Below are 26,385 nucleotides of genomic sequence, written 5' to 3' on the forward strand. Positions count from 1 at the left end.
GATTAAGCTGTAACCTGGGAAAATGCAGTTCCTTAAAGTTTAAAGAAGTTTGAGAGCGTTACACGTCATTGCACGAAAGGCCAGAAATACAAGCTAAAAAGAGGAAAAATATGTTGAGAAAGTTTTGTATGATTTACACGTTAGAATTAGTAAAAAGTAAATTTTCAAAATTAATTGGTCTCTGAGATGACAGCACTCTTTCGCTTGTTGAACATGCAGAAATGCTCTGTCAATACCATCGAGTTGTTGCTTAAAAACTTGGAAAATGCATCTCTGGTCTCCTTCGAGAGAGTCACGTTTGTCTCATTGTTGATGGTGTTATAGAGCACTGAATACACTTGATGTAATAATTCCAAAGATTGTCGATCTTGTGTCATACAGAATAAATGTAACAATGCATCTGCCATGATACAATAATAACTCTCTGAAAGAGTAAGTTGTGACTTGTCTGTCGATAACCACAAATTGTTGATACAACAAGCAATGGATGTCAACATATGAGTGTCGTCTGTTTCGGGAAAACTCCAATTGAATTTAAAATCGTCGTCAAAGCAACTCAAAATGTTAGGCCTTGATTTCTTATTGAAGTGTTCCACACGAGTGACAATTCCGACCAAGTACATCAATTGGGAAGGGAACAATTGCAATTTTGCTCGACCTCCTTCATTGTCGGAACAGTTTCTTACAACTGCTGCTACTTGTGTAATAACCTTACCAAAGGTTGAAGCTTTTTCTGCAAGTTGTGACTCATATTTCAAGCACTCTTGCACAATCGCAGTCACATATTTCATAATCGTGTCGATTTGTTCAATGAGGTCGGTCAAAAATTGTTTCGAAGTGCTTAAAACATGTAAACTGTTCCAAACTTTAGCAGCTTCTTCCCAATCTAATTCTTCATCTGGTGAAAGCGTCATGACATTTCGTAATTTGTTCATGACAGTGTCGGTGGTATTGTAGTAAACGTCTTCGTTCCTGCTGAGTATTCCATTGGGTGAAGACATGTCGGGACACAAATTCATGGATTGAAACTCTGTGTGTTTTTGCATGGTACTTGATGTATTTGATGTTTGGTTGATGTTCTTCAATATTGTATTCATGGTTAATACAAGAGAATTGTTTCCGATTAATAAATAATATTTCGAAAGGAATGGTGTGTGGCTTTTTTTTTGTAGTGTTGTTGACGCGCCAATAAGGAAAAACGGTTTGACAAATGACATTTATAGATGTTGCCATAAACATCAAAATGCCAATTCTTAGCATCCCTTGTCGTCTATTGCGAGTATGTAGACTTTGACGGTCGGCCATCAAAATACAATTCTCGAAATACAAATCTTTGAGAGTGGAAATCAAAAATTTCAAGCTCGTTTGTGAACATACAGCGACGACAAAGATGGATCATCATTTTCATACATTATTTTTCCTCCTACAATGGTCATCATAATTTTGGTTTTTGTAGTGATCGAGTCCACCTCTTGCTCATCAGTCTCATCGAGAGCTAGTATGTTTCTACTCAAAATTGTAATGTCACCTAAATATCCCTTCTTCAATGTACCTTGTTCCTTCTCTGAAAAAGCAGCATAGGCAGAATTTTGTGTGTATGCAATGAGACTTTCCTCAATAGAGATGTGTTCTTCAGGAAGGAAAGGTTCACAATCTTTGGGGTTCTTTGGCTCGTTTCTTCTCTCGACATGAGTGGGTGACAGACATGGTTTTCTTGACACAGCAGCGTGAATATTGTTCAACGGATCTAATTCTGCGACATACCAATCGGTACCCATGGCAACAGTGACACCTTTGTTCAGGAACTTTCTGACATTGTAAAGCTGTTTGGCTCTTGCTCCAATAACACTCTCAGCATATAAGGCATCATCTTTGAGATGAATGGGTTGCATCGAAGCAATGATATTGAGTTTTTTAAATCTTTCAATATCTTCTTCACGAATTTGCTGTGCATGCTCAATGCGTAGTCTTCGATCTCGTGTGGTATCGTTGGATTCCTTAATTACTCGTTCGTATACGTCCAACAGTAAAGAAATTGCCTTATCACCAATCGCGTGCACAATTATTTGATGATAATTAGAATCAGCTTCCTTGACTCTTTGATAGAAGGTTTCTGGATCAATGACCAGTAAACCCGTATTATTGACTGTTCCTTCGAATGGCTCAAACATGTATGCAGTTCTCGAACCTAGAGACCCGTCAATGAACTCTTTCAAACCTCCAATTTTGAGCCAAGAATCACCTGCACGTCCTCCATGACTTTCAGTCCAACAACATTTAAAATCATCCACAAGAGCGGCATGAGTGGATTTAGGTTTTTTGAAGTTTGTGTGAATGTGCGCTGTAAGTTTTTTGTGTGTTTCCAATTCAACAGTAGCATAAATTCTAACCTTTAGCTTTTTCTCATGATGTAATTTTGTAAAGGTCGTAATTTGATCCCAAGATCCTAAATTAAACACTGCTCCCATGTCATGCACTGATGTAATACCGTTTTTGAGAAATTCATCCATGGCTATTAGAGCAGCCTTTTCCGAATCGAGAGGTGGAATAATTTTCTGAACAAATTCAAGTGCCTTGTCTCTCAAAATTCCAGTTGGTTCTCCAGTGACAGGATCAATATCAATTGAGCCTCCCTGAATGACAGTATCTTTAGTAATACCAGCTAAGGCCAAAGCTTTAGAATTCACAAGACATGAATGTCCATCCATACGTGTTAAATAAACTGGATTTTCAGCTGTAAATGAATCAATCCAATTTTTGTGAGGAAGTTTGCTGCCACCTTCAATTTGCCATGTTGTTTCTGACCACTCAGCTCCTGTTATCCACTCTCCAGGTTTTACTTTATGCACAGTCATGAAATCCTTAATTTTTTCCACAAATTCTTGTTTGTTTTTAACAGTTCTCAATTGTACTCCAAGCATTGCCTAATTGTTTCATTGTTTTTTCACAGGTCAAATAGATTCATTCAATCTGTGGCCACTTTAAAACAACTTACTTTTCCTCCCAAAATCACATGAACATGTGCATCAATAAATCCAGGAATAATTAATGGAACATCTACTTCATTCTCTTCACCTGTAGCATCATCACGATGTTTTTTCTTTTTAAAATCCAACACATGCTCAGCCATCGAAGGAGAAAATCTTGACAGCACCTCACTATTGCTTCCAATCGCAATGATCCTTCCCGTAGACTTGTGCACAGCCAAAGCCTCTGCCCATTTGATGGAATATTTCTGTGCGTTTTTTGTTCTCTTGAAATTTGTGATTCCCGAACTCTCAAGCCTTTCACCCGTCCAAATCCTTCCATTCAAAATCATCAAACTCAATACTTTCTCGTATTGTTGCTGTTGTTGTTGATCTGCCATATTCAATAAATTAGAAACATAACTACTCGTCCGAATTCCTCCATTCCTGAACACAAAATAATAAACGGCAAAGGAAATAATCACTGAAAGAATGGCTCCGTAGTCTTTCAAAAACGAAGCAATTTTGACTCGTCGTTGATATTCTTCATCGGTAATGTATTGAGCATTCGGATCTCGTTCCAATGTTGTTGAGGATGATGACATTTCGTGATGAACGAATTTTTTAATTTCTTTTCAATTTTGATACATTAAATAGGAACGATGATGATATTAATTGTACGCAATAATAGGTGCGATTAGAATTACACCTAAATATCCGTTCCGCCGGTTCAATCTCTCTGAAGAAGAATTGGAATTTGACAAGTTCTAGCTTTTCCTTTGAAGCTTTTGGAATAGATTACAAAAAGATCAAAAAAATGTCTGCAAATCAAAACGTTTCCTCTTCCTCCGATACACATCATCATCATCACGAAGGATGTTCTCATGATCATCATCATCATGACGAGAGCTGTGGACATGATCATCATCATGATGAACATTGTACTCATGAGCATTATCATCACCACGGTGAGGCTTGCACTCATGAACATCATCATCACGATGAAAATTGCGGACATCGCCACCATCATCACCATGAAGGATGCAGCCACGATCATGATCATCACCACCATCATCACGACGAAAATTGCGGACATCACCATCATCATCATGGACATCATCATCACCATCATCATCATATTCAAATTATGCCATATGCAAATGAACATAACAACAAAAAGCTTGTCAAGAATTTTTCACCATTAATTATGGCCTGTTTGAGAAATGACACAAAATTGGCATTAAAGTTATTGACTTCGGAAAATGTGAATGATAGAAGTGTTGATAATTTTACACCATTACATTTTGCAATGATGAATGGAAATTCTGTACTGGTTGAGAAATTAATAGAAGCAGGAGCTCGGCTTGATAAGAGAACTCTTACGCACGATGGAATGACTCCTTTGATTTTGGCAATAAGAGAAGGTCATGTGGAAGCTATTAAAAAGTTTTTGGAATGTGCCAAGAGAAAATTAGAATCAGGGAATAATCCTCGCAATTTGACCATTCAATCCATTGTGAATCAAGGCAATTTATTTGGAGAAACACCATTGCATTATGTTTGTAAAATGTTCATGGTACTCTCACGTGCTTTGGAAATTGCAAAGGTGTTAGTCGAAGAGTATGGAGCCGATACGAATGCTACTGCCATTGGAATGTTAAAACAGACACCTCTCACCACACTAGCTCACACAGTACCACCAGAAAGTGTCATTCCCATGATGAAAAATGTAAGCTCGCATGTTTTGAGAGACTGCAAACAACTTGTGCAATTGTTAGAGTCACACAATGGAAAGACCACTGACCATGATGCTCCCGAAGCTCCACTTTTAATTTTGGGTCCAAATGTACCAAAAATTATTGGACCTCCTGGAGTTCCATCACAACTCTTTGCTCATCACCGAGATACTGCTAACAGAAAAATGGAACTCGATTTCGGAGGAGCCTATTGGAGCTATGGATGCCTTGAATGTTTTTATTTGGGAAAGAAGCCACGTGTTGGACTCGCTGTCGACTTTTTAATACCTTTCACAAAAACACAAAAGAGCTTGAATGCCACAGTCATGCAAGGAATTATTCATCAAGTGAATTATGCGAACAGTGAAAAGAAATCCATGCGTTATGAAGATTTGATTGACTTGGAAACTGGAGCAAGAGCATCCTTTGTAGCAACTGCTGTCGTTACTGCTGGTCACTTGGAAAGATTATCTGACATTTTCCCTGGTGAGTATGAAGTGACCGTCGAGTGGCATCCAGAATATTCCAAAGAGCATCCATGGATTGTGACACGTATTTTCCAAAAAGATGACAAAAATGATAGTATTGTAGATTTGGCAAGCAATGCTCATCAAGCCGAGTTAGAGAATGGTAGATCTGTTCTACCAAACGCCAAACCTCACAGATGCACCGTTGTTAAAGGATTGGAAGATGCTCATGGTTCACATCATCATGATTTACCTCCAAGAGTCATGGTTGGAGTAGAACTTTATTCACCCTACAAAATTTGTATCATTAATTATGCTCCAGACGAGTTTAACCCTAATGGTTCAAGTGATACGCAAATGGTGGACGAGCAAAATTTTAGTAACATGCTCGCTCAAGTGGTGCAAACAGGTGCTGAGCTTGTTAGAAGAGGAAAACCACAGATAGATATTGTAGTTGATGGTAAAAAGCTAAATGTGATGGAAATGTTGAAGAATCAACTCAAAAAACAAATCCAACACGCAACAGTTTCATCACCATCCACAACAGCAAAAGCAGCTGAAAAACCAACACAAGCAGACAAGTGTGCAAACTGCAACAAAGCAGGTACCAAAACAGCTCCACTCAAGAGATGTTCAGCATGTCAAAGCGTTTTCTATTGCTCTTCGAAATGTCAGGTCGAAAATTGGCCCAAACATAAGGCAACTTGCTTGGCCAAAAGATCGAAGAAGTAAATTATTTATTCGTTAACACGATCCAATCATTCATCCAAATGGGATGTTTGATTGGCAATTTTAAATGTTGCCAATTGCTTGTAGACTTTAAGTTTAGTTTGCTCGTTTTCAATGAGCACAAGCAAAAAGAGAGGGCTTGGAATTTTCAATAGTTTCAAAATTCTGTCACCTAATACCAACACATTAAGGAGCGTGAATTTCTTAATCACTCTTCTGGTTGGACTCACAATTAACATCATTTCCCAACAGTAGCTAACAGCAAGATGTCCCAGTGAATACATTATGATTCGAAACTTGTAGTACAGCGGAAACGAGATTAACTTTACAGTATTTCTCATCCATTGTGTGGGTAAGAACAGCAAATAGGCAGTCATTACATATAACACAATAATAAAGAAGGTGAAGGTAACTGAAAAGTATAGCAGTGATTAAAGGCTTCTGTAATTTGTCAACACAAAACACTTACAATTATTGGTTATAATTGGCAACTTGAACGGCTTACTAATACTCATACAGATGGCAATATTGATAATGCAAAATGTGCAAATGAAAAACATGACCGTCGCTTCATATGACCTCAAATGAATATCTCTATAGATTTTAAACTTGATTTCTGACGTTCCATGAAACCAAGGCTCTTTCTCAATTTCTGTCCAAACCATCCACAAAAATCCATAAGCTAGCAGTACATGTCCCAACAGTGACAAGAAAATAAATCTAGAAATGAGAGTATTGGGAGGTTTTTCTCGCTTCAACGCTAAACTTGCATCTGTTCTTGTCATCAAGAGTGTGGTAGGTAAAATAACAAATAAATCAATGTATAAATATTGGAAGTTGCTTAAATTGCAATTACGTTGCAACAATATTTGTACCGTAATGATTCTAGTAATTGCGTAAAGTGCAGTAAATTTAAATATTTGAAAGAATGTTAATAAACTAGCTCTTCCTTCACGAATCAGAGTCACAATCGATGAAACTCTTGGTTTAAGACTTGTGAAAGGAGCTGCAATGGATGTCTCTGTATCGGCCAAAGAAATTCCAGTGTGAGCAGTTTGTAAGGCAAACAAGTCATTGGATCCATCTCCAACCATTCCAACATCATAACTCATCTTTTGTAATTCTTCTACTAATAACTTCTTATTGTATGGTGAAAACCGAGAGTAAATGTTGCATGATGTTAAAATCACATGTAACAGAGAGGGTTTTTTCGTGTTAATGTATGGCTCTCTTCGAGTATTTTTCACAAATTTGCGATGTTCTTTCAAGACAAATTCGAATACTTCCCCAGTAATGACTAGATCAATATTTTGCATGGCGAGAAGTTCTTGAGTTGAAATTTTGTGGTTGGTATCCACATTTCTCCAAAAAACATTTTGTGAATAGTTGGAGCTGCTGGTATGAATGGTCTTATCAGCTTCCATATTTTCTTTCAATTCGCTTAGAAAGATTGATTTTCTGCTTTCGATAATGTGAGATTTCTTTCCAATAGCAATGGAAGTGTATGGGTTATCTCCAGTGACCATGATGCATTTGATGTTACAATCAGTGAGGGTTTTTACGGCTTTAAATGCTCCTTTCTTGACCTTATTTTCTACGAGTGTAAACCCTATAAATTCCAAGTCACTCTCAATCTCCTCTCGAGTCATGGAGTTGATAGATTTCTGTAATGAGGAATATCTTTCTTCATTGATTTTCTTAACTCCACAAGCTAAAATACGATATCCTTTTTGTGCAAACTTTCGAAGTACAAGGTTAAAATCTCCAGGAATGCTAGAATGTTTTGCAATAGATTTAATGGATTCCGCACTTCCTTTTGCAAAACACCATACATCTCCAGTGGAGTTGTCTCGCACCACTACAGACATTCGTTGAAGGCTGCTCTTAAATTCATTCACCATTATTCTAGAAAATGAATGATCTTGAGTATCATCATGATGATTGTGATTGGGATATAATAGAGTTTGCTCTGTTGCAGATTCAGAATATTCTTGGATATCCCAATTGGTAGAGCTAAATAAAGCAATATCGAGAGGATCTCCCACAAGGTTTGTCTTGATACGGGCTAAATCATTACAGCATGCAAGGCAGCGCAGTAAAGCATTATCGGTCGAAAATGCTGTTGTGAAATCTTTTTTCTTGACATAGTGTCCAAAATTTCCTCTCTGTGACGGTATTACACCATTCACGTCAATATCTCTTTTTGTTAAGGTGTTAGTTTTGTCAAAAATTACAATCTTCACATAGCCAGAAATATTCACTCGTGCAGGAGAGGTACAGAAAATTCTTCTTTTGGCGAGTCGTCTCATTGTGAATGTCACAGTCGTGGTCATTGCAATTGGCAATGATGGAGGGACAGTAATAGAAATAATGTCTAAAATATGGAGTATAATGTTACCACTTGGCTGACCTGCTTTAACCATGGTAATTATTGTCGCTAACATTCCTACAATTCCAGAAAATACGAGAACAAAAAGAAATTTGAATGAGTCTCGGTAAATGTTGAACTGCCCAGTCTTTGGATAGAGGATAGAGAGAATTAATTTTCCCTTCTGCGTGTGGAATCCAGTTTGGCTTACTATTCCATAACATTTGTTGGTAAAGAGTCCTCTTTGTGATGGTTGTGAAGAAAGCACTGTAGTTCCCGAGTACACAGTATATGTTGAGTCCCTGGATGCATCATAAATACTATCATCGACTCGTGGTAGTGCACGTTTCTTGACAGGAATGCTATCGCCAGTGAGCTTGGACTCGTTGACAATCAGCTGTCCACCCAACAAGATGACATCACAGGGCATGACCATACCATTTGTAATTTCAATAATATCTCCTGGAGTTAAATCTAATGAGTCCATGGTTTCAATTTCTTCATTCTTTTTGGTTTGATCTTCAGAATATATAGTCCTATTGAAAGATGAAGGAGCTCGTTGAGTAAGACGATTCACGTAACAATGGTACGAGGTCATTTCCTTCAACTTTTTCAAGTTGTCATGTGTTCGCCAAAAACTGAAAAATACAGCAATCAAAGAAACTACGCTAATCGTAATGCAATAAATATAATATCTCTCGATAAACCATAGCACTAATATTAAAATTTGGAAAAGGTAAAATGGATGCAAAATTTCGTCCAAGAGAATTTGTATCATTGATTTCATTGGAACCTGTGTTGAGTTTTTTCCAAACAGTAATTCTCGCAAGTCTCTTTCGTTTTCAGCCTCTTGTTCTGCCATTTTATGAATTGTAGAGTATGGTAGGGATGTGTTAAACCGAACTCTATGAAAACTATCCAGATCAGGATCATAAATAAATACTAAATTTCTGTACAAAAAGTATCTAATTCTAATAGGTTCTATTGAAGCTCTCTGGTCAACATCATAATTTCTAATGTATCCTTTCTTAATTTTACATATTGTCCACTCTCTGAGGTCTTTTGACTCAATAATTACTTTTGTTGCATTTTCAAAAGATTCTCCTCTATTATTGCTGTAAGTATAAGTTAAATAAGCTCGTAACCACTTTATCCATCGACAGCACACGAGCAATAAACCAGCAGTCGAGGCAACTAAAATCCAAAACACAAGTTCCAAATAAAATTGATGTCTCAATCCTCTGATTGATGCAATTTCATGCACATATTTACAAGTTTCGTCATCCACTTCTGAAACTCCTTCCAAAGAAGCTGTAGAAGTAGACATGGTCAAGTCGCAATATTCATTCAATATTGCTTGTAACGTCGTTGATTGTTGTTTCTTCACTTGTCCAAATAAATGTTTTGCATTAGAAGCAAGACTACTTGTTGGACTGATGGGTGTCGGAGGTTTGAACATGGCTGGAGAATGAATATCATTGATATAATCATCTTCTCCTAATTCAATTTGAAAATATTTTCCCGATGGTGATGATGATTGGTTGTTGATGGAAAGTAGTGGAAGGTCATGATGGGACTTTAAAGATGACGAGGTTGTAGCTGCTCTCATGACGGACAAGCCGTCTGTTGTGGGTTCAACAATATCATCGGAATCTTCGTCTTCACGGGTCATCATCCTTTTCGTTCCGAATCGTGGTTTTTGAATGTTTTTAATCTCAACAAGTTTGTGTGTGTTTGAATTTTTTGTAATTTTGTGAAGTTTCGAAAACATCCAAAACCTTTTGGAAATAAATCTTTCATTTCCTCGAACGAACGGATGAATATCTTCAAAATGGAATTGAACAAACGCTGCCAAAGCAAATGAAGAACAAGATGATTTGCTCATTACAATTTTGAATCCAAGTGGAATTTCCTTTTACTTGCACTCGTTCATTGTTGATATTTGGCTAGGGTTGATACTGGTTTTTGGAAAATAATTTTTGGAGATGCTTTGTGAATTCGTGATTGATAAACAGTTTTCAAATCTTCAATAGAAGAAACTCCGGTGAAGGTATTCGTCACTCGAGGTTCAAAATGTAGAGTGAGAGATTGCAAATTTTTAAGTTGAATGACAAAGTTGAGCAAACTTTGATAACTGACATCATTCGATCCGTTTCCAAGAATTTCAACATGTTCCAAATTAATGCATTTTTCTTCAAGTCTTTCAAAGAATTCATTGCTTGGATTCTTCCCATCTAATTCAATATATAAATCTGTAAGATTGTTAAAATGTCGTAAAAATTCCAATAAATCTTGAATCTCTTCATTCGAAAATTTGTATGAATAAATATGTAGCGTTTTTAAATTGTGACAAAGTCTCTTACTTGGTGTGAACACTTCTTTCCAAATGTTTGCAGATATATTTACAGGTGCATTCAATTTCAAGCATGTCAATGAGTGAGCATGATATTTGAAAATCTCTTGAAGCAAATCAGTATTGAAAAATGATGCATTCATGCTATCCTTAGATCGATTGTGAAGAATGGCAAAATTTTCTAGAGATGGAATGAAAAAAGTGTCAATCATGGCAGTATTAGATCTCAATAATGTGGGTGAGGTTGGAGATGTTGAAAGTTCTCCAGTCGTTGAAGTTGTGCTGCTTCCATTAATATCTGAGCTTTTTTCATGATGATTATTATTGTATATTGCACTTGAGCCCTTAATAAATGTGGAAAGCGCAGCAATACTGTGAAAAGTATTGTATTCTTTTTCGCATTTCATATCAGGTCCAATGATGACTGAATGAATGCATGGAAAGGAAAATACGGAAAAGAGTTCATGGCAGAATCCTAAACTAGATTTTTCAATTTGGAGTGTATGAATTTTGGAAAATCGAATCAATGTGTTACAATCAACATGCGTGAACTCAGAAATGGATGGTGTCACATCGTTGCTTGATTCTTCTTCGGTCAAACCAATTAAACCATAAATATCACTTCGTGTTAGAGAATTTCCACACATGGTACAGTTGGAAATCTTTAAATGTGTCAGAGACTTTCTCATTGGATAAATGAGACAAATTAAAAATTGAATATACATGCTAGAATCAGAAATTTCTAAAGTTTCCAATGAAGAGGAATTGCATGATTGACTTTTGATTGCTTTCTTATCCAACTCTTGCAAGGCTGGAAAAGTCATTCCCTTGAGTTGTACATGTCTTAACTTTGGACTTCTCAATAAAGGATTCAACAAACTCACAATATCTGTCACCGTAAACGAAGATACACTCAAGTATTGTAAATTTGAAAATCCTGAATCTACGCTTAACAACGCATGATCGAGGACACACCGAGTATGAGCTTCCAATATAATTTTTTGCAACGACTTGGAATGATGTTTCACAAGTTTCATTAAACCATATGGCAAATGTTCCATGAGAACAATATAGGTCAAAACCTCTAAAGTGTTCTCAGTGCCAATATGAAATCGGTGAGTTAAAGGCCCTCCTGAAAGTAATAAACTCCACGAATCACAATAGCGTTTAAAATCTTCGAAAGGAGAATCATTAGTTGTTAACTCTTTTAACATGGGAAACAAAATGATGGGTGATTGCTCTCCTGTTTTTCGTAAATAGGTAAACAGTTTTTCTGTAATTTCTGATGGGGAGGAATGATTGGGTGGTCTCTGTACAAAATTGATCGTTTCAAGCTTTGAATTTTTGAGTCGATTCACAAAATTTTCAATCACCGTGTGATACGAAGAAATGGAATCCAAAAGTTTTGCAGTTAATTTCGAGGTCGATCCACTCGCGCTTGCAACATTTCCTTCAAGAATATTCATCAAGACCATCTTTGTAGCAGCATTGTCCATCACTGGTAAAATTATATAATTAAATGTTTTGAGTTTTGGAAATTCTTGGAATGGATCCAATTCTGACATGAATAATTGTGGAGGTTTGACAATGGAAAGATTGGTTAAATTTTTCGAAAGATGCTCATTCGACTTTAAAGGATCAATTTTAGCAAAAAATCGAAGTGGAAATTCAATCTCTAAACTCATGAGTGAAACTGTTTGTTTCAATAATTGATTCAATTCATACTTTTTCTTGGGAATGTAATTTGTGAGTTGAAGTACCTTAATTCTAGGAAGTAAATCCTCAAAACTCAATAAGGAAGGAGTGGGATCTTGAATTGTTGTTGTCGTTAACAACGTTGAGGATGAAGTGGGTGGTGAATCGACAGAACTTGAAGCGACACCAATCGCTGGAGACATCTCTGAAGATGAACCTCCCATTAATTTAGAAAAGAATCCAGATGAGCTTTTCACAGCATAGGGAAATAAAAGATCCAGTGAAATTGTGTCATTGACCGTTAAATAGAGGGCTTGAATGTTCTTGAAAGCGCCAATGGAAATGAGAGTTTTCCTCAAAGTGTTCATAACAGAACTATCGAGCAAAATGACACTTGTCAAATCCTGTAAATCAAGAGCATTAAAGTCATAAATAAAGTGTTGAATTTTGAATTCCTCCATCCATTGAAAATTCATTCCATCGTTGTTGTCCATGACGTCATTCGACAAATCAAATTTCGACAAGTAGACATTAAAGTCAGAATGAACTCTAGTAAGTGATGACTTTTTTTCCAGATTTGATGTTGATGATGACGTCACTGATTCTAATCTTGCAGGACTTCCTCTTGGTGATTGCTTGGTTAAATTACTGCTACTGTACGTGTTGCGGATGGTAGAGCTGCTAGCATTCGAGGTTGAAGAAATTGAAGCAGTATTGGATTTTTTGTTTTCTTTTTTAACCAAATCATTCAAATTCTGCAACATGATCAACAGCAATCGTTTGGAAATTCGAGTTTTCAATTGTTGACATGAACTGTTCGAAATTTTGTAAAACTCCATTTCATTGGGATTTGTTCTTGCATAGGAATAAATGGATTTGAATTTTGACATTTCACTTCCTCCTCCGCCAATCATAAACAAGGTGACCAATGCCAAAATACACTTTCCACTCATGGCCATCTTCATCAATGACGCTTCGTCTAAAAACGACATTAAATGATAATGCATTTCCAAAGGTAGTTGTGCATACATGATTTGAAATTTAGAACTTTTCTGAGCACTCGAATGATAATCCGAATATCGTGATGACGGCAACATGGAATAATTTCGAGTAGAGGTTCGAACCGGTGACGGAATCATTCTACGTAATGGAGAATTGGAGTCAATATCTCTGAAAAAGTCATCGTAAAGATTTTGGAGAGAAGTGTTCATCGTACGATGACCGTTGTTGCTCATTTTCTTGTTGAGGAGCGAAGAGGATGATGATTCGGGATTGTTGACAGATGAAAATTAATGAATCTGTTCGGTTGATGATTGGATTGTTATTATTTTAATAGTTTTCAATGATGAAAGAATTTTGAAATCAGATCACAAGAAGCGAGCCATAGGAGCTCACGAGGTGGTTTGGCTGACAGGCGTCACGTCGACGTGTTGAAACGAATATTTTTTGAATTTGGCGGATGATGACATGTCAAATTAATTTTGACCAAGTCGACGATCCATTGTGGATTTTGTGGATTGAGGTGGTTTCAATGCCAGTCAGTATTGACTGGTTCCCAAATATGCGCCAAAGTAACAATGTTCCATTCTTTCTCGATACAATCCTTCACGGTACTCCATAACAAAACCATTACATTTAAGAGCTTCCAACACAAGCTCTGGATCATTTTGCAATTCTTCACTGTCGGCAAATTCCAAGACACATCCATTATTTCTCACTGCTTCTAACATGATTTCCTTGTCAGAACATGTATTGTTGTATCCAAGTACTCCCAAACTATTTAGTTTCACTGCTTTTAACATAAATTCCTTGTCATTCACAAATCCTTGAGGTGCATATTGTAGAATGTCCTTGCAGCCAAGCTGTAAAGCTTGTAACAAGAACTGTTTGTCAAGAACAAGTTCCTGGAATGCGTATTTTAAAGCACGACTGTCTTGTTTGATGGCTTCTAACACAACTTGTTGATCAGCTCTCATCACATGATTTACAAACTGAAGAGCACAACCGTTTTGTCGAACGGCTGCCAATACCACTTCTCTGTCGTTTTTCAAATCTTTGGATGCAAATCTAAGGGCCCTTCCATCATTTCTTACGGCTGTTAATACAATCTCCTTATCATTTTTCAACTCTTGGGATGCCATTACCAAATTATATCCATGTTGTCGCACAACTGCTAATACGATCTCCTTATCATTTTTCAACTCTTCTAATATATTACTAATTGCTCCATTTAAAGGGCCTGTACGATCATGACTTAAAGCGGCCAATACCACTTCTCTGTCTTTTTTCAATTCTTTGGATGCAAATTTAAGAGCATTTCTATCATTTCTTACAGCTGCTAGTACTACTTCCTTATCATTTTGTAACTGTTTTGAGACAAATTCCAATGCATTGCCATTTTGGTTAACAGCACGAAATGCAATTTCAATATCGTTCCTCATATCGTCAGAAGCAAAACGAAGTGAAAACCCGTCATTGCTGACAGCGTTCAAAATAATGTCTTTGTCATTTTTAAGTTCATTGTTTGCAAATTCCAAGAAGAATGCAAATTCTTGAACAAGTTTGAGCATTATTTCTTTCTTGGAATAATCAAAAGCTTCCAAATGCTCTAGTTCTGGAAAAATTAGTTTTAGCGCTTTTAACATGAATGCATGATCTTTGAGTAGGTTCTTTGGAGCCTGTGACAGTGCATTCTTATTTTGTTTGATTGTTTCGATCACGATATCTTCAAAATTGTCAAAGTTGTCAAAATAGTCAAAATCGTCTCCCACTACATATAACCATGCTTCACTATTTTGCTTCACAGCAGCTGAAACAACACCTCTGTCTTGACGTAATTTTCTATCGACGTACCACAGCGCCTCTCCATTCTGTCGAACGACTTTCAACACGAATTCCTTGTTAGTTTTCAGTTCATCTTCCACATAGTCCAATACCCCTGCATCTTGGTCTATCGCTCGCAATATCACCTCTTCATCATTCCTATTAGCGTTGCTTGCATACAGGAATTGAGTTCCTTTTTGTTGAACCACTTCCAAAATAAAATTTTTGTCTTCTTTTAGTTGAGTGGATGCATATCCTAATCCGTAGCCATACTTTTTAATGTGATCCAAGACAAATTTCTTATCGTTCATAAACTCAACAGGAAAGAAGTCTTTATATTCCAATTCTCGACTTTCCAACCATTTCTTCTTTCCAGTTTGTTGTAACAAAAATTTCTTTTTCAATAATAGTTCCAATCCTCGAATGGGCTCACAATTTTCATCATCACGATGATGAAAAGAAAAATCAAGAACAATCAATGTTACAATTTCATCGTCTTTTCTCCTCGGAACCAACTTTTGTTTCTTGTTTGTTGGTACATCCTCACTACCACAAATGAAATCATGTAAATCATACTCTACATTCCCATTATTTACAGAATTGAGATGGCTGTGGTCTCGTTTGTACATTTTTTTACAACGCAATACATTATTTTCAAGGTAAAAGGACAGACAAGCTTGAACGAGATATTACAAATCTCGTACGAGCTGTTTTATCATGTGTTGTTTGTAATCGTCTTGTTTTTTGATTTTACTCCAAGAAACAACGAAAACGTCATACCCTCCGGATTGTTGTTTCTCCTTCTCATTGAGCACATACAAAGTATCGGGACGTGAAAATTCCAAATTCTCGTTTCCAGCATATTCCTTGACATTTTCAAAGAATTGTTGTTTCGACCAAAGGCGATACGAACTACTTCCAACAAAGAAAGCGACTTTGGTTTGTGGCGTAAACTCAAAAGCATCTCGTTCATCTTTCAAATAATCACTGTTGAGGAATTGACATTCATTGGCGTTTAACGTATGATCAGATCTACCTGTTTGAGAGGATCCCAAATTATTGATAAAGAGATCACAATCTCTCCCAAAGGCAATTCCTAACATTTTACATATAGAGTTTGTGTTTTTCAATGTGGACATGGTTGGAAGATGGTTGTTTGTTTTTTCGAAATAAGTAGTGGCTCCATACCACAACCAACCGCAAACGACAGCCATTATTGCACAACCAATCAATTTGTGTGCAAGCATTTGTTTCTAACTTGAAATGGAACAAAATTAAAAGCAAGAACACGCGTTGCAACGTGATACAATGAAGTATTGCGACTCTTATTTAAAAGTACATACAGTATTCCAAGTATTATTCACAAACAATACCTCGCCAGTTGTTTCATTCAGACAAATTCCAAGACATTTGCAAACGGTTTGAGCAAAACATCCCACATGCTTGCCAGTAAGGAAGTTAAAAAGTTGGATACGATTATTGAACGTATCGCTTACAATGATCGTTCGCGAAACATGATCAAAATCAAAGCTTATTGGGAAATATATATCTTCTTCACCTGTCCCTTGCTTTCCAACAGTTCTATCAACGATCCATTGCTCCTCGTCTTGGTTGTTATTCACTTTCTTCAAAATTACGAACTTGCTAGTTGCCCATGATAAATTGGGATAATATTCACAAACGAGTAATTCATCTGTTGCAATCACTTTCACGCTTTGTGAAAACAAAGAAATTGAAATAATTTGTGAAACAATTCCTTGTAGCGAATTCACAACAAGAATACCTCTCGTACGCTCACAAATGTAAATACATTGCTTTTCAATACATTCATACTTGAGTGTTGAATCTGAATCCATTCCACAAGGATTGATGCATTCTACTTTCCAATTCTCAAGTCCATCATTTAACATGGATTGTCTATAAGTATTTGTTTCCAATAAGAGCAATTGCTTCAGATCATACTTGTAAACAAAGTCATTGGAGCAAGCCACCAGTAATGAATCATGTTCGAATATTTGATGTTCCACACACAAATACGATGGTTTGACATCTTTCACGAATTTCAAACTCCTAATGAATGATCTGTACTGTAAATCATAAATTTCAATACTCTTTTTGTTTTTGTCACTCACAAGAATGCACTGATGTTGGTATGATATTTTTACATCAAACGGAGCATCAGCTTTTAAAGGTCGTTGCGAATATTTCATTAAATTTTGAAAGGGTTTTCGCCATCGTTTCATTCGGATTTTTTCTCCCAATTTCTCTCGGAGTTGTTGATTCAAACAGCCACCATCATCATTGAAATCTATTAAATGAATTGTTACCAGCATCGTTGAATGGTTCATACTACGGAGAGAATGATGGCATGCTTGTAAGTGAACGAACGAACAATTTTTTTAAGAGAAGGCAATTCAAGAATTAAGCAAGAACTTGATGACAATCATGGGAAAGGTTTGGTTAGGGATGTTAAATCTTCCAACATATTTGTAAGCACAGATGGAAAACGGTATTAAAGAGATTTTGGTTCGTGTGTCGTATCGTTGGGGAAAAAGTACACTCATGTACTCTCTGTTTTCTTCCCCGAAGAAACAACGGAACAGATACTAAACAATTCAATTGTTCAAACAAACAAAAAAATGTCAAATTCTGCTTTGCCAACAACCCAGCAACAATATTCACCAGCAGTCTTGCATTACGTTCGCAAGTACGATATGAAGCCTCACGTGGAAGGTGGATTTTATTCCGAAATTTTCAGAAATCCTCTCACAACTTGTTTTTCTTCACCAAAAGAAAGTCTCTCGGATGATGCTGCTGCCACTTCGGAACATGAACGTTCTCTTTCCACGAGTATCTTTTATTTACTCGCAGCAAATGATTTTTCATGTTTTCATAAAATCAAAGCATTTGAACAATGGCATTATTATTGTGGAAATTCATCACTAATTGTTCATGTCTTGGATGGAAGAAGCGATGACAAGAAGTATGGAAAATTTATTTTAAATAATCATTGTTGGACTCAACAAGATTCATCAGAAAATTCTGTGAGACATTTAAATCACGAAGGCAATTTATTAACTCCTGTCTATGGTAATTGCAAGAACGATATGAAACAAGTGTTGTTGAATCAAACTTTTGTGGATATTTCATGCATTGTTCCACCTGATTGTTGGTTTGCTGCAGAGTTATTGAATAAGGAGGAAGATCGATTTGTCATGAGCGGATGTACATGCAGTTTTGGATTTGATTTTAAGGTATTTATTGTTTAATTGATACTTTTATGTTTTTACAAATTTCACAAAATATTTGAAACATTTGGAAATGATAAAACATACAACAACAGGATTTTGAAACTGGAAAAAGAGAACAATTATTGAGAGAATTTTGTGGAACTGATGGTATCACTGAAGAAAACAAAGAGTTGGCAGCTCTCATCACTCGCCTTACCAGAGAGTAAACGCTGAACTTTGTTCGTTATTTTTTCAATTCATTCGAGCTTGATCTCTATTGTGTCGTCAACGCGAATCTCAATTAAGATTGAACTTCCTTTCATTGCTATTGATTCCATTTTTGTGTTGTGGTTGACCTGCTCGTGTAAATTGAAGCAAAAACAAAAAAATACATTAAGATGACACACCATACAACAACAATGGTAACCAAAGATCATGACGATCCAATATATCATAATGTACAACAATATCAAAGAACAATTCAACAAAAACCATCGCTCGGAGAAGAGTTTGAGTTTGGAATACATAAGCCTTCGTCGGAACGTGTGATTTTAACGTTAATTGATTTTTTAATGCAATCACCATCAACAACATCATTGGACTTGCATACAATGTGCAATGACTGTTATCCTGATGATGAACAAGTATTCAACCATTTATTTGAAAAATTAAAAGACAAGATGAGAAGTCGCTGGAAGGAACTGAAAGAATTTTCAACTAAATTTGAATGGTTTCATTCCATTCCACTTCCTCCAGATCACGGTCCTTGGGACGTGAAAATATGCTTTTCCTATGGTTGTATTTTAGTTACTGATTTCTACACGTTTGGAATTAGAGTTTTTGATTTAGTGTCAAAAGAGTTCAAAACCACGATTGCATTACCGGCCTGTCCAACTTGTGTATGTGTTGAAGAGCCTCTAAGAGTCACGAGTGATAGTACTGCATTAATATTTGGATGTTCAAAACCTAAAGTGGCTGTTTACAAGTATGAGATGCGAAAATTATTGAATGCTCGTCGTACTCCAACAACCCGAAATGCTTGTAACGAGAGCCCCATCTGGAAGACTACAGATTTCAAATGGCCATATGGAATTGCAATTTGGCGTTCAGAAAATCAAGTATTTGTTTGTGATGTTGACACAAAGAGTGTTAAAATATTGAACAGTCAGTCTGGCCTTCTCCTTACATCCATTCAGCTACAATTCAGATGCTGTTCTGTAGACTTGGCAAGTGATAGAGAACTTGTGGTTAGTGCCGGTAATCAACTTTTCATATTTAAGCAATCGTTAAGCGGAGAATGGGAGCAGTATAAAAACTTTAGTCGTTTAGGAAGCGAGGAAGGATCTCTCGATGGACCTTTTTCCTTGGTTGTGGACAAGAAAACGAAGAATATTATGGTATCTGATTGTAATAATCATCGAATTAATGTTTTCACATTGGAGGGAGAGTTTGTGAAATCTTTTGGAAGCAGAGTAAATACCACACCCACAAATGAGTACTTTTGTTTTCCTCGTGGTATTTGCTTGAATGACAGGACTGGCGATTTGCTAGTTGCAGATAGAGACAGCTTTAGAATTCAATTTTTCAAGTGAAAGGATTTACTGATATCCAATCAAGTCAACAATTTAAGGTTTACATGTTTTTATTTACAAAACTATGATCTACAATCTTTCATGTGAAATATATTATTGTTTGGGAAGAGTAGCAGCAAATTCTACAAAGCTTTTTGGTTGGATAGTTGGAAACAATTCATCATTGGCATACTTTTCAGGAGCAGTTTTTCCAGTTGCGAAAATCCATCTCAATTGCAACACTAAAAGGGAGAAGAAATCCTGTGGTTGAACACCAGACTTAATTCTATGATCAATCTCTTGTTTCAACTCTGAAACATTGAGTCCATTGACAAATTTGACGTCATTACCATACAAAAGCGTAGCCACCTCTCTAATGGACTTGATATCTCCTTTGATATCAACATCTCGATTCTTGATATCCTTTCTAAGAGCAGCTTCAGCAGTGAATTTACCAATATCTTCCAAATCAGTCATAGTTAATGGAGCATTCAAGTCGCCATCAAATTTCACAGTGTTAGTGTCCTTATCGAATTCGAATAGGAAATTCGGAAGTGTGGCGTACGAGTAAAAGAGACCAGTGTTGACAAAGACGTACTCTAAACCACTTTTCACCAATTCATCAGCAAACTTCTTCTTGTTGTCATTGGGAAGTAAGTCGCCATATTCAAGTTTGTTGGAATTGACACCAAAACTTGAGGGAAGGAACTTTTTCACACCAACTCTCTTGGCAGACTCTAATAATTTGAGTTGACCATCAACGATGGTACTTGCATCGCCGAACACAGTGCTCACAATAACATCAGATCCATGTAAAATTTGATCAAGTTCTTGAGGAGCAATGGTGGTGAGATCTCCGTTCACGATTTGGGCTCCTAATTGTCTCAACTCAGAGGCCTTTTCCTCACTCTCTTTTCTTACCAAAATTTTGATTTGAGCATGAGGATGGTATTGTAGGAATGCTTTTGTGACATGTTTTCCAACTGTTCCAGTGGAACCTACAATGAAAACATTGGAATAAGTGCTGTTTGAGGATGGTTGTGAGGACATTTCTATGAGCTTGTCAATATAGTTTGATAGAATTGTTTTTTTGAGTTGGAAAAGGTCCAACGAGTCCATCTATTTTAAAGCATATCTCAGATGGTGAACAATAGTTTATGCGTGCTGTGACGCAGAAAGTTGTTTTCAGAAAACTGCGCCTAGATAGTACGTGCTATTTGGTGAACGAACGAACAAATTGGCGGAGGTTTAAATTCTTTAGAAACCAAAAAGACTCAAGCAGAAACAAGAAATTTGTGGATTATTTATCGTCCAAATATTTATTAGTAGGTCAGTTAGTCAATAAAAACAGTCATGCTTAAATTTGAGTCACATATTGAGTGTAAAGTCTCATATTTCTCTTCAAGATTTCCTCGCAAGGGCCCAACAGACTCTTAAAGTCCTTTCTATTAAGTCTAACAAGCTTAACATTTTCACTAGCGTCCTCAGGAATAACTACGCTTGCTTGACGAGTTTGGTCTGTTAGCAAAGCAATTTCTCCAAAGTAATCACCAACACTTAATCTAGTCAACTCTTCTTCTGGAGCATTTACATCAGCAAGATTCGCTTTCTTTTTGACGACAACTTCGCCCTCAATGATAATGTAGAAGGCATCTCCTCGGTCTCCTTGTCGGATGATATAGCGGCCCTTGTCGTCTTCAGCATCGTATGTTTCTTGAACGAGAGCATCTGCAACAGTCATTCTCTCATAATCAGTTAGAGTTTCTAAAATTGGAACACGTTTCAAAAAGTCTTCATACATTTCACGTTTACGCTTAGTATTTAGCATGACAATACGACGGAATGTGACACGATCGATAGCATATAATTTACAGTCAGTCTTGGAGCGAACAGTAGCTGCTCTTGGAGTTCCATAAATAAGAGCCAATTCTCCAAATGAATCTCCTGCTGAATATTCCTTAACTACTTTCTCTTCGTTACCTGTTTTTTTGAGTGCTTCACACTCTCCACTATAAATTACATAGAACAAATCGCCTTGTTCATCTCCCTGACGAATGATGGTGTCTCCTTTTTTAACATTTACTTCAAACATGGTGTCCAAGATAATTTTTAGATCCTCTGGTTCCAATGAAGTGAAAAGAGCGTTCGATGACAAAGCTTCTTTAAGCTTGGAAAATTCTTCTGGAGTTTTGTGATGGACTTGTAACTCTTCTGCGGTTAATGGCTTTGATTCGTCTAACACTTCACTACTAACAGCTCGTCTTCTCGCTACAGAAATGGAATATCTTCTTCTACGATTCTCGCTTTCGTTCCAATCAATGCCTGAACTGTTTTCAGCCAAAGCACTTGAACTTGGAGAAGGAACAGCAAAGCGAACAGAAGCATCCCCATTGGACTTGGAGGGTTTTTCAGTAGCAACTTCTCCAGTATCTGTGAAAGCACTTCTACTGTCCCAACTGAATGGAGAAGGAGATTTTGCTGGTTGTTGTTGGACGGAATTATTTATTCCAATTGATGGAGGGGATTTAGTGCCAGTAGATTGCTTTGGTTGTGAGGATCCAAAAGAATAAGCTTGTTGTTGTTGTGGCTGTGGAGGTTGTTGTTGTATGCTGTTATTGTATGATGATGGTGCTGTGGTTGTATAAATTTGTTGTTGCTGTGGCTGTGAGGGTACTTGTTGATGAGAAACAACACCAGCAAAGCTTTCAATTTGAGTCAATTTCTGATGAAGGAACGGAATGATGTGTTGGGGACGTTCCAAACAAATGGCTTGCATCAAGCTTACAAATAATTCTTCAACTCTCTTCTCCTGTAAATATTGCTGTAAATCAGCAACGGAAAAAGAAGGAGAGGAACCTGATCCGAAGGGAGTGGTGTTGTATGAAGATACACGACTCTGTTGTTGGTGGGGTGATGTGTAATGAGAAGAGGGATGAGGAAACATTTTTTCGTGATGAAATTATCTCCTTCAAGTGTAGCTCTTCCAGAAGAGAAGTGCAACACATTTTATTAAAATCTGGTAATTTAGGACAAAACCAAGAAGCGTCGATGGTTTAGTGGTAGAATACGGCGTTGCCATCGCCGTGACCCGGGTTCAATTCCCGGTCGACGCAAAATATTGTACTTTTTTAGCGAATGTTGTTTTCGTTGGTGCTAGGAAGCTTCTGCTTGTTATGTTGAGAATTGAAGAACAAAATGATTTCGAAATGATCCACTTTAATGTAAATAAAATTAGTTTTATACTAGCAATTGAGAAGGAATGTTCGGAAGGGAAACTGTTGAGTGATTTGATGATGAAATTATAAGAAAATGGTTTTGGAATATTTACTAGTTCCGTTCATCATCGTACTAGGCTCTAAAAACACGGAAAAGAATTAATTTACTTCTTCACCTTGGCTTCCGTAAACAGCACATGTCTATCCACTATTGGGTCGTATTTCCTAAAAGCGAGCTTTCTCTGAATATTTTGTGTGTTTTTTGTTGTAGTGTAGAAGAATCCAGACTTGGCACTGGACACAAGTTTGATGAGGATGGTCTTTGCCTTCTTCTTTGCCATTTTTTGAATTTGATTGAAAAAATTATTTGGCTGCTGTGATGATACGAAAACTTTAATTTTTCTATGAAAGCAAATTGTATCATCATGGTGAGATGAAAAGGGACAACATCAGCTCATCCATTTTGAGTGATCCATTGTTTGAAAGTAATTTTCATCATGAACTTGATACTTGAAGAACGTTTCCGCTGATGCTCATCACCAAGAGAGTGAAACTTGTGAAATAAATTTTAATTAAAAAAATGTTCTTTTTGGTAGGTATTGCTGATTCGTCGAGATGGAAAAGAGGCTTACCTAGTCCGTATGACATGACGATCCATAATGTTATTATGACAATGGGATGACTGATTGAATATCGGCTTTGAATATACAACAACCCGAATATTGTTGATGATGATATTGTTCTGATCAAATTAATATCTCTACAATACATTCAAAATCGCAAACAATGACCATCCGATGATTCATTAACATTTTTACTTTTATGAATTTTTCATCATCCATTCATTGTGTGTTTTTCAAAGGTGGATTTGGATAAGAACATTCGTTTGCATCCCAAATTTTTCGGCCCTGAGCTTACTCGTACTCTTCGTGCTCGTCTTCAAAACGATGTGGAAGGTCAATGTACAGGAAGAACAGGATACATCGTTTCCGTTACGGAAATTACTAAAATTGGGCAAGGAAAGATTGGTGAATCATCAGGATATGCTACATTCCCAATCAATTATAAAGCAGTAGTGTTTAAGCCATTCAAAGGAGAGGTCTGTGATGCCACTGTTACAAAGGTGACAAAAGTTGGATTTTTCGCTAATGTTGGTATGTAGATCAAGTATTGAACAAGGATGTGACCATTAGTGGAATCTTGATGATTGAATGATTTTTTACAATTCATGTTGACAGGTCCATTACCTGTATTCGTTAGTAGACACGGTATTCCTGATGACATGAAATATGATCCAGATCACTCACCACCAAGATTTGTCTCCGAGGAAGCACAAGTAAGTTTTAAATAATTCGAAAAATCAAGATTACACAACTACCATTGGATCTTTTCTCAATGAATAATTATTGCACGTAATACCAATCATCATCATCTTGTAGGTATCCATTATGGAAGATAAGGAAGTTCGATTGAAAATTATGGGTGTCAAAACTGAGGCTAATGGACTTTTCGCTATTGGTACAATTAAGGAAGATTATTTAGGATGCTTAAATTAAGTTGACCTGAAACCATTGCTAGGATTTATGTACAATCAAAATTAATTTATAAAGTTAGATGATGACTCTAAAAATTCAACAAAATCTAGATGGTGTAATTTACAAAACATTAATCTTCTTCAGCCTATCACTATTCAGCTTCATTTCAGTTTCCGACATGGCACTGGCTTTTGCTGAAAATTCTTGCTTTTGTTTGACTTGTGAATTAAGCACTTCACGTTGATTCTTTAGGTTTTCTTTGAACTTCTTTCTTCGCTCTTTTTCTTCTTGTTCTGCCTTTTTGATGTCCTCTTCAATTTGTTTCTTCATTTGTTGCTCTTGAGTAAATTGCTCTTTTCTTGTGTCAAACTTGTTTTGAATTTGTTTGGCAAGAGTGTCCATAATTTCTTCCTTCTGCTTTTTCGATTTCTCCAGCTTCTGTTTTTGCTCCAAATCCTTCTTCATTTCCATTTCGGCTTGAATACGTTCTGCCTTCTTCTCGTCTTCCTTGGCTTTTTCGTCCAAATTAGCCTCTAGTTTAGTTGCCAAAGCAATTGAAAAACTTTGTCTTTCGTACATCTTTTTCATTTCCATTTCACGTCGTAATTCTTGTTGACGTTGCTTTTCTTCATAGGCTTTCAAAGCTTTAATGTCTTCTTCAATCTCTTTCTTTGCTTCCTCCTCTTTTCTTGCTTTGATTGTATCATTGTATGCAAGGAACGAAGACAGCTCTTTCTTGTTGTGCTCTCGTGTTTTGAGTTCTTTTTCCTTTTCTTTAGTAATTTGCTTTTTCAATTTTTGAACCAACTCTTCTTCTTCTTCCTTTTTCTTATGCTCAATCATTTGCTTTCTCATTTTAGACTGCTCTAATTGTTGGTCTCGAACTCTTTTTTCTTCGATAATTCGTTGTTTGCGTTCTTCCTCCTTTTTCTTTTCTTCCTCAATTTCTCTCTTTACAATTTCTTGTTGCTCCTCAACATATTTTTGCTCCATTTGCTTCTTAAGTTCTTGTTGACGCTTATTCTCCTCTGCTTGTTGTTTTAAAGTTTGTCGAAGCTCAACCTGCTTGTTCTTTTGGCGCAAAAACTCATCATGTTGTTCCCTGTGATACTCTTCCGTATCCTTTAGTGCGATAGCAGCCCAGATGTCGTCACCAGTGGTTGGTTTTGTCTTTGGTTTGGCCGCCTTCTTGATACCACCTCCAAATTGGCCTCCTAATGTTGTGATCACCACTTCTTCCTCTTCCTCTTCTTTGGATGCTTTGACGTCGCTGGTATGGGAATGTTCTTCATTGTGAGAGTCGCTTTGTCGAGAAGCAACGCTTCTTGTGTCGATCGGAGGAACCGATGGTTTCGATCCAGCCGAGCTAGTATTCCTTGGGAGTAAATTCTTTGCCTTTGTTGCAATACTCTTCAATTCGGATTCGGAGCCCTTGCCTTCCTTAATCAAAGCCTCCACTTCTTTTGAAATGAGAGTCAAAACTTCGGGAGTAATTTTTACGTCCTTGCTTCCTTTCTTGATCAAATCCAACACCTTATCGCTCAATAATGCCTTCAGCTTCTCTCTCTTCTGGGAGGCTGTCGATGTTTTACTGCTTGCCACACTACTCATTTATGAATGAATCAATTTTTTTTAAAAAATTTAAAGGAGGGGTGTTCTGTAACGTTTACAGTTGGGCGGGAAAATAACGAAATTCG

The 26,385-nt window shown here is 36.8% G+C and overlaps 13 protein-coding genes across 13 annotated transcripts; 4 read left to right on the forward strand and 9 right to left on the reverse strand.

Moving 5' to 3' along the window:
* Window positions 1-170: 170 nt before the first annotated feature.
* C9374_010577 (uncharacterized protein) lies at window positions 171-1,097 on the reverse strand (the record flags this gene model as incomplete). The annotated part of the gene is made up of 1 exon (XM_044686136.1): window positions 171-1,097. One exon carries the CDS (start codon window positions 1,095-1,097, stop codon window positions 171-173), a length of 927 nt encoding a protein of 308 aa, XP_044543732.1.
* A 258-nt stretch (window positions 1,098-1,355) lies between these two features.
* C9374_010578 (uncharacterized protein) lies at window positions 1,356-3,571 on the reverse strand (the record flags this gene model as incomplete). Its single annotated transcript, XM_044686137.1, has 2 exons — window positions 1,356-2,924; window positions 2,996-3,571. 2 exons carry the CDS (start codon window positions 3,569-3,571, stop codon window positions 1,356-1,358), a joined length of 2,145 nt encoding a protein of 714 aa, XP_044543733.1.
* Window positions 3,572-3,783: 212 nt separating this feature from the next.
* On the forward strand, window positions 3,784-5,901 carry C9374_010579 (uncharacterized protein; the record flags this gene model as incomplete). Its single annotated transcript, XM_044686138.1, has 1 exon — window positions 3,784-5,901. One exon carries the CDS (start codon window positions 3,784-3,786, stop codon window positions 5,899-5,901), a length of 2,118 nt encoding a protein of 705 aa, XP_044543734.1.
* A 26-nt stretch (window positions 5,902-5,927) lies between these two features.
* C9374_010580 (uncharacterized protein) lies at window positions 5,928-9,941 on the reverse strand (the record flags this gene model as incomplete). The annotated part of the gene is made up of 2 exons (XM_044686140.1): window positions 5,928-6,310; window positions 6,368-9,941. 2 exons carry the CDS (start codon window positions 9,939-9,941, stop codon window positions 5,928-5,930), a joined length of 3,957 nt encoding a protein of 1,318 aa, XP_044543735.1.
* Window positions 9,942-10,195: 254 nt separating this feature from the next.
* Window positions 10,196-13,549, reverse strand: C9374_010581 (uncharacterized protein; the record flags this gene model as incomplete). Its single annotated transcript, XM_044686141.1, has 1 exon — window positions 10,196-13,549. One exon carries the CDS (start codon window positions 13,547-13,549, stop codon window positions 10,196-10,198), a length of 3,354 nt encoding a protein of 1,117 aa, XP_044543736.1.
* Window positions 13,550-13,852: 303 nt separating this feature from the next.
* Window positions 13,853-15,766, reverse strand: C9374_010582 (uncharacterized protein; the record flags this gene model as incomplete). The annotated part of the gene is made up of 1 exon (XM_044686142.1): window positions 13,853-15,766. One exon carries the CDS (start codon window positions 15,764-15,766, stop codon window positions 13,853-13,855), a length of 1,914 nt encoding a protein of 637 aa, XP_044543737.1.
* Window positions 15,767-15,826: 60 nt separating this feature from the next.
* C9374_010583 (uncharacterized protein) lies at window positions 15,827-17,380 on the reverse strand (the record flags this gene model as incomplete). Its single annotated transcript, XM_044686143.1, has 2 exons — window positions 15,827-16,390; window positions 16,481-17,380. 2 exons carry the CDS (start codon window positions 17,378-17,380, stop codon window positions 15,827-15,829), a joined length of 1,464 nt encoding a protein of 487 aa, XP_044543738.1.
* A 396-nt stretch (window positions 17,381-17,776) lies between these two features.
* C9374_010584 (uncharacterized protein) lies at window positions 17,777-18,594 on the forward strand (the record flags this gene model as incomplete). The annotated part of the gene is made up of 2 exons (XM_044686144.1): window positions 17,777-18,391; window positions 18,481-18,594. 2 exons carry the CDS (start codon window positions 17,777-17,779, stop codon window positions 18,592-18,594), a joined length of 729 nt encoding a protein of 242 aa, XP_044543739.1.
* Window positions 18,595-18,786: 192 nt separating this feature from the next.
* C9374_010585 (uncharacterized protein) lies at window positions 18,787-19,959 on the forward strand (the record flags this gene model as incomplete). Its single annotated transcript, XM_044686145.1, has 1 exon — window positions 18,787-19,959. The coding sequence occupies one exon, from the start codon at window positions 18,787-18,789 to the stop codon at window positions 19,957-19,959; it is 1,173 nt and encodes a 390-aa protein (XP_044543740.1).
* Window positions 19,960-20,052: 93 nt separating this feature from the next.
* Window positions 20,053-20,988, reverse strand: C9374_010586 (uncharacterized protein; the record flags this gene model as incomplete). Its single annotated transcript, XM_044686146.1, has 1 exon — window positions 20,053-20,988. The coding sequence occupies one exon, from the start codon at window positions 20,986-20,988 to the stop codon at window positions 20,053-20,055; it is 936 nt and encodes a 311-aa protein (XP_044543741.1).
* A 307-nt stretch (window positions 20,989-21,295) lies between these two features.
* On the reverse strand, window positions 21,296-22,882 carry C9374_010587 (uncharacterized protein; the record flags this gene model as incomplete). The annotated part of the gene is made up of 1 exon (XM_044686147.1): window positions 21,296-22,882. One exon carries the CDS (start codon window positions 22,880-22,882, stop codon window positions 21,296-21,298), a length of 1,587 nt encoding a protein of 528 aa, XP_044543742.1.
* An 851-nt stretch (window positions 22,883-23,733) lies between these two features.
* On the forward strand, window positions 23,734-24,709 carry C9374_010588 (uncharacterized protein; the record flags this gene model as incomplete). The annotated part of the gene is made up of 4 exons (XM_044686148.1): window positions 23,734-23,745; window positions 24,016-24,307; window positions 24,392-24,489; window positions 24,593-24,709. The coding sequence occupies 4 exons, from the start codon at window positions 23,734-23,736 to the stop codon at window positions 24,707-24,709; spliced, it is 519 nt and encodes a 172-aa protein (XP_044543743.1).
* A 99-nt stretch (window positions 24,710-24,808) lies between these two features.
* C9374_010589 (uncharacterized protein) lies at window positions 24,809-26,299 on the reverse strand (the record flags this gene model as incomplete). Its single annotated transcript, XM_044686149.1, has 1 exon — window positions 24,809-26,299. One exon carries the CDS (start codon window positions 26,297-26,299, stop codon window positions 24,809-24,811), a length of 1,491 nt encoding a protein of 496 aa, XP_044543744.1.
* Window positions 26,300-26,385: the final 86 nt, after the last annotated feature.

This window comes from Naegleria lovaniensis (assembly GCF_003324165.1).
Source record: "Naegleria lovaniensis strain ATCC 30569 chromosome Unknown tig044, whole genome shotgun sequence".
NCBI lineage: Eukaryota > Heterolobosea > Eutetramitea > Acrasida > Naegleriidae > Naegleria > Naegleria lovaniensis.